General features: G+C 45.3%; 1 protein-coding gene across 12 annotated transcripts in view; it reads right to left on the bottom strand.

The window, feature by feature from the left end:
- kiaa1109 (KIAA1109 ortholog) overlaps positions 1 to 14,584 on the bottom strand; it is a 78,127-nt gene that overhangs the window by 34,664 nt on the left and 28,879 nt on the right. For 8 of the 12 annotated variants that reach the window (XM_078289552.1, XM_078289554.1, XM_078289557.1 and 5 more), the window contains 18 exons: positions 13,824 to 13,944; positions 13,484 to 13,633; positions 13,068 to 13,195; positions 12,728 to 12,930; positions 11,834 to 12,028; positions 11,409 to 11,620; positions 10,447 to 10,598; positions 10,123 to 10,273; positions 9,724 to 9,876; positions 9,215 to 9,455; positions 8,792 to 8,940; positions 8,422 to 8,653; positions 7,983 to 8,144; positions 6,750 to 6,797; positions 4,951 to 5,135; positions 3,998 to 4,173; positions 3,136 to 3,727; positions 1,479 to 1,677 (listed from right to left, as the gene is read on the bottom strand). In XM_078289552.1, the coding sequence (XP_078145678.1) occupies positions 1,479 to 1,677; positions 3,136 to 3,727; positions 3,998 to 4,173; positions 4,951 to 5,135; positions 6,750 to 6,797; positions 7,983 to 8,144; positions 8,422 to 8,653; positions 8,792 to 8,940; positions 9,215 to 9,455; positions 9,724 to 9,876; positions 10,123 to 10,273; positions 10,447 to 10,598; positions 11,409 to 11,620; positions 11,834 to 12,028; positions 12,728 to 12,930; positions 13,068 to 13,195; positions 13,484 to 13,633; positions 13,824 to 13,944 (3,449 nt within the window). The remainder of the gene's footprint in view (positions 1 to 1,478; positions 1,678 to 3,135; positions 3,728 to 3,997; positions 4,174 to 4,950; positions 5,136 to 6,749; positions 6,798 to 7,982; positions 8,145 to 8,421; positions 8,654 to 8,791; positions 8,941 to 9,214; positions 9,456 to 9,723; positions 9,877 to 10,122; positions 10,274 to 10,446; positions 10,599 to 11,408; positions 11,621 to 11,833; positions 12,029 to 12,727; positions 12,931 to 13,067; positions 13,196 to 13,483; positions 13,634 to 13,823; positions 13,945 to 14,584) is intronic. The other 4 variants (XM_078289555.1, XM_078289562.1, XM_078289563.1 and 1 more) reach the window with 2 other exon arrangements.

Below are 14,584 nucleotides of genomic sequence, written 5' to 3'. Positions count from 1 at the left end.
GTGTATCTGAATGTGATCTTAGCTGTTTGACTCCCTAGTTGGTCAGCTGTCTTCTCTTCTATGGAGAATACAATAACATTAGCAAACACATCCTCTAGCATATTACATACAAACATAGAAGCACTGCTCATATATCAATGTGCTTTATTATAAGATGCTACAGCATGTGATCATAAAAAGATTTAGCGATATATATCACCATCACTGTATGGCAGCAGTCCATGAAAACTAAGGTGAAGAACCCAGAAGTTTGTCCTCCCATTGTGTGACATCATCAAAATTAATTTGCATATATACCTAAATGTAGTTCTTTAAAACCACTACAGCATGATAAAAAAAACAGACCTTTAAGGGGCCCATTCCATCATTGTATCAAGGCACCTTCTGTGGAAAGACTGTCACACCACTACAAGCTACTATCTTATACTTAATGAACTCCTTGGGGAATGTGAGTCGGAGCAGCAGCAAATAGTAATATCAGGATAGAGCGAATTAAACTAGAATATAATTAAGAGACAGCAAATAGGGGGTATTAAATATGACACAACTGACATGACAGCATATTAAGCAGAAATATATAAATTAAAATGAAATTAATTAAAATGTATGAATTACATTACAAATGTATTCAGGGTGTGCAAGATAACAGCAGCAGAACACATTGAGACAAAGAAGAAAATGACTGAAAAATATGTAGGATATGAAAATACACAAAAAGTATGAAATGTATGCAGTGTAAATATTAATTAAAATGATTGATTCAATATCAATGAAAAATATCAAGATGTATGCAATATATTGTAACAAATGAGAAAACTTTGAAAATGTGAAGAAAAAAAAAATGTGGTTGTCAATGGTTTGTTTTCATTGGTAATATTTGCAAGCACTTAAGAAAAACAGACCTGTATTTAAAGTCGGGAGGAAGGAAGGGAAGGAAGGAAGGAGAAGGAAGGAGGAGGAAGGAGGGAGGGCGGGCGGGCAGGAAGGAAGGAAGGACGGAAGGAAGGAAGGAATGAGGGCGGGCGGGCGGGCGGGAAGGAAGTAAGGAGGTACGGAAGGAGGGAGGGCGGGCAGGAAGGCAGGAAGGCAGGAAGGAAGGAGGGAGGGCGGGCGGGCAGGAAGGAAGGAGGGAGGGCGGGCGGGCAGGAAGGAAGGAGGGAGGGCGGGCGGGCAGGCAGGCAGGAAGGAAAGAAGGAAGGAAATACGGAAGGAAAGAAGGAGGGTGGGCAGGAAGGAAGGAAGGAGGGAAGGAAGAAAGAAAGAAAGAAAGAAAGAAAGAAAGAAAGAAAGAAAGAAAGAAAGAAAGAAAGAAACAAACAAACAAACAAACAAACAAACAAACAAGGCAGGCGGGACAGAAGGCAGGAAAGAAGGTGGAAAGAAGGCAGAAAGTGCAGAAGGCATGGAAGGAAGGTACAGAAGCACGGAGCTGAAAGAAGTTGAGGAAGGAAGGGACTAACTAAGGAGCCGGCTCCCACCTGAGAGGCAGTTCTCCGGGGAGCTCTTCTCCAGGATGCCGGTGGGGTCAGAGATGAGGGAGTAGAAGTTGAGCAGCTTGTACATGTTCTGCCAGCACTCGGCGGACGGCTCGCTCTGCTCGGACACCGTGATGGAGTCCGAGTCGTCCATCTGGATGGCCATGTGGTCCGCCACGTCACGGGAGCCCTTCCTCGACACCTGGAGACGTTACACAACATACTGCGTTACCACACACGTGAATAAGTCACAGCATGCACTGGGGCAGAAGGGTGTATGGTCATATAGGCAACAGGTCAAATCAGTTTCATCTTTTAAATCCCTTCTGAAAACAAACTATAGACAGGCTTCTATGTGAATCGCTCCTTACAGTTTTATCTCCATTTTATCGTTCATTTTGTAATTGTGTTTCTCGCTTCGTTTATTTATTTTTATTATTCAACTTTATTTTATTTCTTTAATTGTGGTACTTTTACATCACTGTCTCTTTGGGTTTTATTGTATGTAAAGCACTTGTTTTTAGAAAAGTGCTATACAAATAAAGTTATTATTATTATAATTAACTACAGCTGGATAACAAAATTCACAAGACAGTATTACAATTCCTTCAGTATTACAATAAGAAATAAGTTGCCTTGCTTTCATATTTCTACCTTTATTGCCCTACTGTTGCTATGGTCACAGGACAACATAAGTATAGGATAAGCCACTTCTCAATGTGCTGAACAACTGTAATTACGATTTGACTGTCGTGACCTTAATTCTGCAATGAATGATATCTGTAAGAAGACAACAGCTGTTCCTGAAATGGACTTTAGTGTACAGGACGCTAACTCAGTTATTCCAACAGACGAATGTTTTGAAGCGCTCAGGTCCAGATAATGTCTGTGGAAGGTAGATGCTTTGTACTTTTATAAAATCACTTCAGCTGCAGAATGTGCCTAGCATCTACAATTATGCAACTGGTGTTCCCACTGCCAAAAAGAACAATCACTGCGCGCTAAATAATATCAGGCCAGAGGCATTAACCTTCCTGGTGAGAAAAACAATGGAGAAAAAACAACATTCTGAATCAAGTTGATGCATTGCACTTAGTAAATAGGGCAGGGAGGGGGTGTACTACATCTGTTGTAATACCATCTAGAGGGACCCGAGACCCATGCAAGGCTCCTGTTCATATATTTTTCTTAAACCTTTAACACTAAGCTCCTAACACATCTCAAGTTACACCTGAGTATTATGGGCTGGATAGCTTCTTACTGACAGATCTCAGTGTGTTTGGGTTAATGGTGCCCTTTCTGAATGTCTCTTTTAATACACTGGCTCCCTCTAGGGTGTGTGTGTATATTACCTTAGTAATATACACACACACTACACTTAGTACTTGATTTTAAGATGTTACTGATCACTTTTAAGGCATGGATGGGTCTGGCATCAAGCTTTAAATCTACAAAATGTAGATTTAAAGACAAGAGGCGGTTGGTTCTTTTGCCTCCTAGACTTAGGTGTTCAGTAGGGATGGGACAATATATAGAAATTCAATAAATCGCAATACAAAAATGTGACAATACATATCGTGGGATAGAATATCCTTTGTGCAATGCTTTGTGACTGTGTTTGGAAAAGTGCTATATAAATAAAGGTTATCATTATTATTACCTTGGAGGTGCGTCGCTCTGAGCGTCCCAGCGAGCTGCGCCCCCTGGGCTCCCTCCTCCCCAGCGTGTCCATGCCCGACGGAGGTCCGTTAGGAGGCACACCCCCGGCCATCCCCCCTCCTCCGCCCGCCCCTCCTCCTCCCACCACCCCCCGCTTGCTCTTCAGCGTCTGGGTCCCGCTGCGGTTCCCGCCGTTGAGGCTGCCGCGGGAGCTGCGGCTGAAGTCGGACGAGCGGAAGTGACGGTAGGGCCGCGCCTTGAAGGTGGGCGTAGGCGAGGCCGAGCCGGCCGTGTAGCGGCTCAGCTTGATGTCCGTCTGCGTGGCCTTGATGTCGTCGATCATGGTGCTAAACTGGTGGATGAGGCGCACCAGGGCCATGTCCACGCGCTGGCTGATGGCCTGGCAGGCGGTGGTGAAGTCGCAGTGGAAGGTGTTGTAGTGGCGGCGGCTGAGGTCGTGGAAGGAGAGCGGGGCGGCGGTGGGGCCCTGCGGCGCGCTGGTCGACTTCTCCATCACCACGGCGTTCAGGCTGAACGTCTCGATCAGCAGCGCCGGCTTGAACTCCAGCGGAGGGAGGTTCATCATGCCTTGTCTGTGGAGAGAGAGGCGGAGAGACAGAGGGTTGTGGCTGGCACAAAATTCATTTTCATTTTATGCATTTAGCTGACACTCTTAACCAGAGCGACACATCACCAAAAATTACAAGCAACCAAAAATGAGGAGTACTAAGAAAAGAAAAAGATTAGGAGAGACCCCCCCCCCCACTCCCCTCACCCCTCATTTAAATCCCACCTTATTCTTTCTTCTACTGTTGTTACATTTAGAGTATCTGGAGAGGGTGAGCGATTCACATTTGTTTTACCTTCTGGATCTTTTGTTTTTGCGCTCTTTGGAGGTGTCAGAGTCGACGATGTCTGCTCTGAGACACTCCAGGGTGCCGGAGAAAGACAGGTGCTCTCCAAAATACATCTTGTAGCTGAGAGGAGTGGTGTCTTGGGCTTGGATCCCTGTGTGGCTCAGCAAAGGCTTGAAAACGACCTGCGGGTGGAGAACAGAGACCAAAGGCGCAGAGTGAAATAGCGTTTAGAGAAGGTGATGTTTCGACTGAACTAAAATGCCTTGGGGTTGGAGCTTATGCCTGCTATATATGGAATGAATGTGAACATTAATGAAGACATGACAATGCCTCATGGGCTGGGACATGGCAATCAAACCCAAGTCACAAACACACTCAAAAAACTAAACCTGTGTATGCTAAATACTTCTTCAACCTCATAGCTGCCGTATGGATATGAACTCTTCTGTCTTCTAACCTGGCTCATGTGAAATGTACACCATCTCTAGTGAATACTACTATACACTGAGATGTTACTGATGCATCAGTTGATGGTTCATGGTTCAATTTGAATAAGCCACTGTTTCTGCCATAATGATCAAATTTAGCTATATGTCTATGGATGGTATATTTTAATCCTAAACCTTCTGCTTGTTCCCAGATGATTAACTTAGTTCCAGCAAGTTTTGACTTATTAAGACATTTTAATGTTAGTTAAAATAAACTTAAGACAAAGTTGAAAAACAGTAGACCTATAAGAATATGGGTAGTAGTACACAGCGAAATTAAGCTTATTATAATTTCTGAAACAGACTGAAACCTTTCTACATTCAACTGCAAGATGTTTTGACACCATGAGTTCATATGATTGAAGACTTTTTAAGCAGCTGCAGAAACCCAGTTAACTTGTTACCTATGTGAAGGTTTAGAGAGAAAGACGAACATCTACATGAATAGACAGATAGACCGATGGAGAGTACCTGAGCATCAGCCAGCTGGACAGCAGCAGGACACTGGTTGCCCTCCTCGATGTCGGCCATGTCATCCTGGCTGGTGCTATGCTGGGAATGCTGGGAGTGTGTCCCGTCCAGGGTGTTCTGGTCGCTGGACAGCACCGTGTTGAAGTCTGACGCTGAGGGGATGGTGGGCAGGTTGCAGGTCCCACCTGAGGGGGCGGGAGAAGAGCGTTGGGATTCGAACACGCGCTGTAAGACTAGGCGGGTCCTTGGAGCTTCTGCTTGTAGTGACATATTCTTGCTAGAATTACAAGTGTGTTCTCAGCAGAGCGTGTGAGCGGAGCAGGAGTTGAGCGGGGGAGCGGAGCGGCCATATATTACCTGAGCATGGACCACATAAGTGTAAAACATTGCTGCTCTGTTCCGCTCCATTTCGCTCTGGTGCCATTCTCTTACATGTGGGCGAGTAGATAAACGACAGAATTTTAGTTTTGGGGTGAACTGTTCTTTTTAAGTTTATCGTCTTGTGCACAAAACCAGCCTTTACACAATACAATCATGTCCACACAGTTAGTAGGGCTTTGCTTTTCATTGATTCAGGTGGGTGATGCCAAACTTAAAATGATGGGCTGCTTTTGGGAGAAGATGGGACAAGACTGTAAGGGTCCGGGATGACCAGAATTTCAAGTCGCTCAACTCCGCTAACATGCTCTGGTTCTCACAGTATATTTGGCAGGGAGATATCAATGAAGAAACAATATTATCCAACAATATTGACATGACATTGTCTATCCATTACATCGACCGGTCTGCAGACCTCTCTAACCCTAACCCAGTTAAAAAGGAGTCCTGATAGGCTAATAAACATAATTAACACTGACTCAACTAGTAACAATATCACTAACAGCATGTTATATCATTGAGCCAATGTTTTCTGACAGCTAGGTTCAAGGAAAGGAACGTAAGAGTCTTTGCTGTGCGAAGACAAAAACATAGAAATGCACTTGGCAATATGTTCTAATGAACGTACTAATGGTCATACAACCATGATGGACGCCTTATACATGGGAGAGACAGCAGCTACGACAACCATGGGAGGTCATGGCGCACAGATATTTAACAGGCTAACTTTGGCTGCGAATGTTGCTACATTATTATTATTTGACAAACACATTTCCAATGCATAGCTGTATAAAAAAAAAAGCTTTTTTCAGCCTTTTTTTTTGCCATTTACATTCAGCTTTCCAATCTGAAACATCAGAATTTGCATAAAAATGCTTGGATGGAAACCCAGCTAATGTCATAATGTAGAGGAAAAAGTTGCAGCATTGGTTCCTCATTCAAAACAAATTTGACAATCAGCGAGCAGTCATTGAAGAATGCTAACATATAATTTTAGTGTAGCTGAGGGACAAATGTAGAAAATTTTACCCATAGTATGACAAGTACTGTACCAGGTGATGTAAAAAAAACACAAAGCAACAAAAACAAAAACACAGACTGAGATTCAACTCATGGCCTAACTAGTTCACCCACAACATTGACACAACACTGAGGATCGGGTTGGTAGTGGTGGAATTGAAACTCCAAGGTGTAGTTGACCAAAATTCAAATATAACTCAGACAACATTCTTAGGGAATAGGGGATAGGGAGGGGAGGTTGACAGGTGACCTCTATCAACATTATGACCACATTCAGAAAGTACTGAGGTCTTGGAAGTCTCCAGGGAGTGGACAGTGAACTGGGAGTGGTTCCTAAACTAACAGCACTGACGACACTAGCAGTTTAAATATATCACAAATGTCACAGTCATTGTATTCACCCGATGTTCCTTGACGTGTCTGCAGGCTGTTTGGTGAGTCTGGGATGACTAGTAAACCAAGAAAAGAACAGTAATATTTCAATAATGTTTACAGAACCTTCCTAGCCCCAAACACGGGCTGATACAATGACAGAAGGTTAACACAGAGTTCTGGGTGACAACTAAACTAAGAACTCAACTGGAACAGACTGTACTCAACTAGCTAGCTACTTAGTTCACCAGCAACATTTACACAACACTGAGCAACGATCCCTGACCTCCTTCCGGGCTGGAAGTTGTTGGCAGTGGTCTGTACTGGTAGTGGTTGACAGGAGAGTCCAGTTGGTCTAGTAAACCAACAACAGTATAATGAAAATTTTGCTACATTCCTCCACACTTGTATCTGCTGTACTAGTAGAAGAGTCCCAAGTCAGTCTCAGGTCTTGAGGCACAAATCCCAAGTCCCAAGTCTAAATGTAGATTACCAAGTCAAGTCCCAAGTCAAATCCATGTCATTAATGTTAAGTCCCAAGTCTAAATGTAGAACACCTAGTCAAGTCAGAACAAATCCAGTCCAGAATCAATTCATATCTTAGAGAAAACTTTTCAATGCAATATCTTTTTAATAGGATAAAAAACTTGGTAAGAGCATCATGAGTTTGATTTCTATAATCAGTTTCAACTTAAATAAATTCAGTCATTCCATACAAATTCAGAAAACAGAATTTAAATTCAGTCGTCTGCTGGAACCAATCTCATCACTTTCAATCTAAGTCATTTACACAAACACAAGATCTTTTGTTAATACTTTAGAAACCCTTTCAAGTCATCAAAGTACAAGTCAGAGTCAAGTCCCAAGTCACCAGAACCCAAGTCAAGTCTCAAGTCTTCTCTTCATGCATCAAGTCGAGTCTCAAGCAATTAAAACCGTGACTCGAGTCTGACTCGAGTCACGGTCATGTGACTCAAGTCCCCACCTCTACTAACAGCATTATAACAACACATTTAAAAACAAACAAAACACTAGCGCCATTTTGTCTCTGCTGAAGAACTCTTCCAGGTTCTACCAAAGAAACAGAGACAGATCCTTCTTGCTAATGAACTGAAATCCTGCAAGGTTAGACATGGAACCTTTCCTTTCCCCAATATTTGAGGACACTCTGAATAAGGGTTTAATTTTTTTTGTCTCACCACAAAAAGATTCTACATGAAAAATGACCCTCCAAGGCAAACACTGAGTCAATGCCGCCTCACCTGTCTGCAGGCTGTTGTGCTGGGAGCGGTTGACGGGGGAGTCCTGGGCCGCGGCCCCGGCCCTGTTGCCCACGGCGTTGGACATCCAGTTGTAGAAGCTGACGGAGGAGGGCTCCGACAGCAGCGGGTGCTCCGTCAGCATGTCTGTCCCTAGGCTGTTTCCTGAGGCCCAGGAGAAGGATGGAGAGTTAGGTTGAGGACACATTACATTGGACATCACACATAGGATAAGTTCGATTTTGGACCTATATTTTGGAACTACTTTTCTCTGCGGCAGCACAGACTGCTGTGGGGTGAAAGTGCATTACTGGCGGCGTGATCTAGTTTTGGCTTTTTTGGAGATATTTTGACATATCCCGTCTGGACATATATTTGATCTATACGTTACAGATTAAGTGTGATTCACGTGTCGCTCTAAATGCAGAGGCCAGGGGGGTACCTGTGCGTGTGAGGGAGCTGCTCTTGGCGGCGGTGGCAGCGGAGGGCTCGTTCCTCTGGGGCGTGCCCTCCAGCAGGTTGTGCAGGCTCCGGAAGCTGCCCGTCAGGTTGCTCAGAAGACTCTCCTTCCGGGGGCTGTCCTTGGCCGGCAGGCCCGCGCGGCTGACGTGGGCGGGGGAGTCGGCCGCCGTGTCGCCGCTGGTGTAGCTCAGCGACTGGTAGGGATGGGAGCCCTGGGAGCAACAAAGGTACAGAGGCAGATTATTGACACTGACACTATCCCACATTTTTCAAGCCTTTTTTTATATTAAAGACAATCAGGATGGTACAGATGATACAGGAGCACCCACAGATAAACCTCCAAGCTGTACCTTTATTTTGAGCGCAGACTCGCTGTGTGTGTGGGACTTGGACAGTTTCCTCATGATCTCCACTCCGCTGACGGGTCCGGCGTTAGCTTCTTTTGGCGGGGGGCGACTGCATGCTCCCTCCAGCAACATGGTGTGTTCACTCACTGTGGCTTCACAACAATAACATAAAATAAAACTCACATGCAAACCTTACGGCTGCGTTCAAAACTAAAAGCTGAGGATTCACACTGTATCGTTCAATTCATCTCTAAATCTCCTTTCTGCAAACGATGTAAGTGATACCTAAATATTTGCAAACATCGAGAAGCAGAGAAGATTAGGAGTTTTACAGTCCGTCTGGGGTACCAGATGGGCGTGCATCACACATTTTGGGCAACCTGACTAGTTAAATTCATGTCACTGTGGAGTGCTGAGAGTTCCCACCTGCGTCAAACTCGAATTCAGCTCCATCGGCGCTGGTGTCACTCTGCAGCGCAGCGCCGTTGTCCAGGCCCAAGATGGCCTCGCCCAGGCTCTGCTGAGGCTCCTTGGGCTTGGCCAGCTGGTTGGGCCTCATCAGGCCAATCGCCTTGAAGCCCTGAGTTACCACAATGAACTTCATCCACTGCCTGGCCAAGGCCACCAGACCCTTCTTCAGAGTCACTAGGGCTGGGAGCCCGTCATTCTGGAACGGAAAGGAACTGGGTTAGAGCCATCATTTCACTCCATGTTAATAGATTGATCAAAATAGTGAAGGGCAGCCAAATGCAGGAGAGGTACTGATATCCTGAAGAGGCAACTGCTGAAACTACATGACTTTTAAAATCTTTGGAACATTCGTGAGAAAAATATTTACAATTTTGGTGGCAAAGGGTCATCTAACAACTTGAAATTCATTGAAATTGCAGCACCAGACCAATAGGAACCAAAGAAATTCAGAGCCTCCCACTAACCATGGTAGCCTCCTCTATGACAGAGTAGTCGGCCTGCTGCAGATAGCGGTGCAGGATGTTACACAGCATGCAGGAGGGATTCTCGTGCAGGTAGCGAGCTCGTTTGGTCACGCGGTTGTACTTGCTCCGGATCGGGATGTGGATGCTCTTTTTCTGTCGGGGGAATGAGAAAAAGAGGTGAAGGTTAAAAAATGCACAGCGCTCAAATCATCAAGTAATTCAGCTGTGACTAAGCTCTTGCTGCAGAGAGTCAGGGACTCCTTAACACTTACAAGCTACTACAAGGTTGGCTCACTGATGAATTAGTTCAACCGCAAGACCTTGGACATTCTTCAAGTATATGTGTGGTTATAGGCTACCTGATGTGTGTATTTGTGTGTGTGTGGATGTGTAGCTGACCTCGAGAGCTTCGGTCATGATGCAGCCCATAACAGCGCACACTCGCAGCGTGCCTTCCATGTCCAGTTTGCGCAGGGAAGACTTGAGCTGGTCGATGGGAACCAGCCAGGCTCCGATGGCGGGCGTGGCTGTGCTCAGCAGATTCAGCTGCCTGGAATCACAATAGGACTTTAATCACCATGTATAATAAATGTTCAACAATATGTCTTGGTGGCATTTGTGAAGAAACATATTAAGCGTCATCTTTCTGCGCATTCTTTCCCCCCGTTTCAGGTAAAATATGAATTAGGAACTCCAGAAACTTGTATGTTGGTGCAGTCCTACCTGGAGATGGCCTGTGAGGGCGAGCGCACGTTGGTGGGGGCGGCGAAACTGAACCAGATCTCCCTGATGGTCAGCTTCATGCTGCTTGAGTCGGGCGGCGGCGGCATGAGAGGGAGGTCTTTCTTCAGGTCGTCCGACTCCACCCCTTCATCCTACACAGCAGAGCAGGACAGGGTTTAACATGGGGTGGATGAGGCCGGTCGGTGCGAACCAGTTCCAGCAGTGCAGCTTTGGAATAGCAGTAAGTAATAGCTGGGCACACTACATGACTTTTAGCCCGGTTATAGCCATAATTTGGCCTCACGACTGATTTTCAAGATCAGGTTGGCGCTAGTTTGGGTCGGTGATACAGATGATCTTGTAGTGTGTGAGTGCTTCGGACTGAAATCTCTTGCCTCTCGATCCAGTCAGGCCCAACATGATTATTTCAAACATGTTTCATTTTTTCAACACAAATCTGGACAGGTTTTGATCCTGTAGCGTGAGCTGGTCAATGACTCAAATCTGAATAGAGACCGGCAAGAGCCAATGAAACTTGAGAATTAGAAAAGGAAAAAATATAGAAAATGTGCAAAGAAAAATACTCTGCCTTCATGTTTGTTTTGGTTGCATGTTGCAAGAGTTAGTGTTTATGTGAGATGTTAATAATAATGTGATGTGGGATTGCATGGCATTAGATCTCGGTTAGTGTGTAATCCCAGTCTCCACCTCATTGTCAAGTGTGTGCACCTCTACCACACAAGATTTAAAAAACCAAGAAAGAAAAGAACCAATTTGACTTTGATTCAACTTAGGTTGATGGATCGAATCACATAACACATTTGCCTCATGCAGACTGGTGTCTTGGGCTGAGATTGAGTCGATATCAATACCTGCCAACCTGATCAGAGCACTCCAAGAAGGAGGGATGAATTTTTTATAGCCGCTGAACAAGAGCTCCCCCCCCTCCTCCAGTGTGGTACCTGGTCGTCTGAATCTGAGTGCTCATTGACGTCAGAGGCGGGGCTGGTAGCGTCGTGCGGCAGGTTGTCATCGGATACGTCAGTGCTGTAGCCACTGCCCGTCTGGGAGCCTGTCGAACCGTTGGACTTGGACATACCCGTCTTCCCCCCGGTGTCAGAGCGACCCATCACACCGAACGCACTGTAAAGAATGGCTCCTGACTGACGGCCGCCTACAACACAGTTAAAGGGTAAGATATGCACAAATAAAAGTTAAACACACTCCCAAAACTGGCCAAGATTTACGTCCAAGCACACCAAGACACTGTTGACTATTGTTACTTATTTCATTTCATAACCTTCATTTTTGATTTGAAATGAACTTGTTCACCTTAGGCTTTAATACAAGTGACAGCTCCTGCTCAAGAGAGTTTGGGCAGCTTTACCTTTGACCGTGAGGTTCTCGATGCCACATTCGAACATGATCCAGCCCCATTTCTCCAGGGAGGCACGGGCCAGGTCGCCAGCCATGGCCTGGGCGTCGGTCTCGTCTACCAGCGAAAACTCCTCCATCTCCTCGAGGCCGAACAGCACCTTGGATTTCTCAAAGGGGATGGCTGTGATGGCACATGTGCCAATGTCTAGGGGGAGAGGACAGTGTAAAGAGGAGGCATAAATCCGGTGTTAGAAGTACCACATAAGAAAACATAAGAAACACATCAAATTGATTGCAAAAGCAGTTAATGGGTTACCCTGATTGATCTATTTCCGTTATTTCTGTACAGTCAATACACATACATTTTGTACTAAAAGATCCTAAAGATGTAAAGTTGATCTAAATTCTAGACTGATACGAGGAATGTATTATAAATGTACTCTGAATCATGCATATTTAGGTAGGCAGAAGTAGCCAGAATGTTCTTAAGCCATGTGTTAATTCTTACAATTATGCTTTAGACCTTTGAAAAATGATTTGCGTCTTAAAAATTGAAACAGTGAAAAGAGAATTAGGTCAAACAGTCAAAAACCAAGGCCTGTAAAATGTGCCTAAATGGTCCTCTTATACCTGGTTTCATGCATTCTAGTCCTGTAAGTATCCAGCAGTTGGACTTCTACTGTAACACTGCTACAGGTTACAGAAAACCTTGAAACAACATATGGTTTAGGCAGGAATAGGTGAACATAGGTCAAGTGAGAGCGCTTTTTACTACTTTGCATATCCTCCGGGGACACACACATAAACACATGTAAATCCCGCATGTACAAGCATGTCACCAGAGGGGTCAGAGGTCAGGTACGGGTTCAGTGTCAAACAAGGGATCCGAAAGGGAAGAACCAACCTGTGGAGTCCAGTCCTCGCAGCTGGCTGTGGATCCGGTGGATGTTGAGCCTCGCGGCGATCTCCTTGCCCTTCTCGATGCCGGCGTTGGAGCGCAGCGAGCCGGAAGACTGAGGCTGCATCTTGGTGGCCGAGGCGTACTTCTCCAGCATGACCGAGGGTCGGCCGTGTTCCGTGGTGTTGGGCGTCTCCTCTACAATCCCCCTGAGTGGAGCAGAATGCATAGCTGAGGTACATCGACAGGTACATCCTTACATACGACATCGAATTTTGGTAGATAGGTAGGTATATACACTCAGGCAAACACACCATAATGACATGAAGAGTTGGGGAGGCGTTACCTGTTCATCCGGAACTGCGTGGCGATCCTGTCAAAGCACAGCGCCACTAGAGAAACGTGGGTGACACATTTACTGGAGCAGGAAGGCGAGCCCTCCTCTACGGAAGCCTGCAGGAGGCAAAGGTTCACCTGCAGGGAAAGAGAACAAACTGAGATGAACCCATCTGTGCCGAGTTACCTGCAAAATCACGCTTGGTTTATCACAAATGACCGAGCGAAAAAGTAGACACTACAAGTAAACAGATTAGGGATACTCTATGTGAAACTAACTAGATATTTTGTCCGTAATTCTACTGAAATATCAAATGATCTACAGCACTGTTCGTGATTCTGCGCTCGTCCCTTGCATTTGTCTCGGTCGGAGCACATGTTGAGGAGTAGTGCTGGCTTCTCATTAGGAAGGGTCAGTGGTCTTACCTTGGGGATGGAGACGTTGGCTTGGAGGCCCTTGATTTTCACATTGTCCGGTTTGACGGACAGGTCCGTCTGGCCCTGGGAGATGTTGAGGGAGCCAGGGGTCGTGCCCTCCGTCTTGGACAGCTTGTGCTCCTGCTTGCCCGTTTGGCTCTGTGTGGGGTCCGCAAGCAAAACGGTGGGATATCAGCCATTGGGCAGTGAGACCGGCTTCAAGGTATTTTGCATTTAAGCAGAATTTGACAGCCTGCTCTTACTTCATATATTAATATTTGTAAATCAACACAATCTCACACTGTTTTTTTCTGTATTTGTCTTCCTAGTCTGTGTATGTTGCACTTACAGACTCGGTGACGGTGGACTTGCTGATCTGATAGGCTTCGTTGAGGACTTTTCCATGCAGGTCATCCAGAATGGCTGCAGGGTGGCGGATACTGGCAAAGTGGACCATGGACTCAATGTACCTGAAACACACCAAGCACATTGGAATAGCCATAATATAAAGAAAATGATATTATTCTACACTTGGTGAATATGATAGCATCAGTTACATTTGTAAAACAACTGGGGATTTCACAAACAAACAAACTGTGTGGGCATATCAGAATTAATTTAGATGATTTTGTGAAGATGACCCCTTTAAGTAACATCAAATGTACTGTGTGGATACTGATCTGTGAATTTAGCCAGGGCTTCACAAACATTCCATCCTCAACGCCCACATGTACTGACAGCTATTACACTTAGCTGCCCTTCAGCCTCCGAGCCGCAATTTAGCCCTTTCCACACTGCAATTCAACCCAGAGCTAGCTGCTTGCTAGAACATCTTCAACCCTGGGCTCTTAGCTGTTAGCTACCTTGAGTTTCACGCCGTTACACAACCGAGGCCTAGACCAGACTTTGAAGCACTGACAGTAGAATTTTAGATCCCAGCTCCGAGCTAACAGCTACAGTGTGCAAAGGGATTAAATTGGCCTTCGGTTAACTCTTAGCCTGAGGCTAAAAATAACCCTCAACAGTATGAGAGAGACTTTCAGACAGCTATGCAGTTATTTTATTTTTATTTAACCAGGTTACTCCCACTGAGGTTAAGAATCTCTTTTC

This window comes from Centroberyx gerrardi, chromosome 17, assembly GCF_048128805.1.
Source record: "Centroberyx gerrardi isolate f3 chromosome 17, fCenGer3.hap1.cur.20231027, whole genome shotgun sequence".
Lineage (NCBI taxonomy): Eukaryota > Metazoa > Chordata > Actinopteri > Beryciformes > Berycidae > Centroberyx > Centroberyx gerrardi.
Note: the sequence above shows the minus strand (reverse complement) of the source record. Positions and strands in the feature narration are given on the sequence as shown.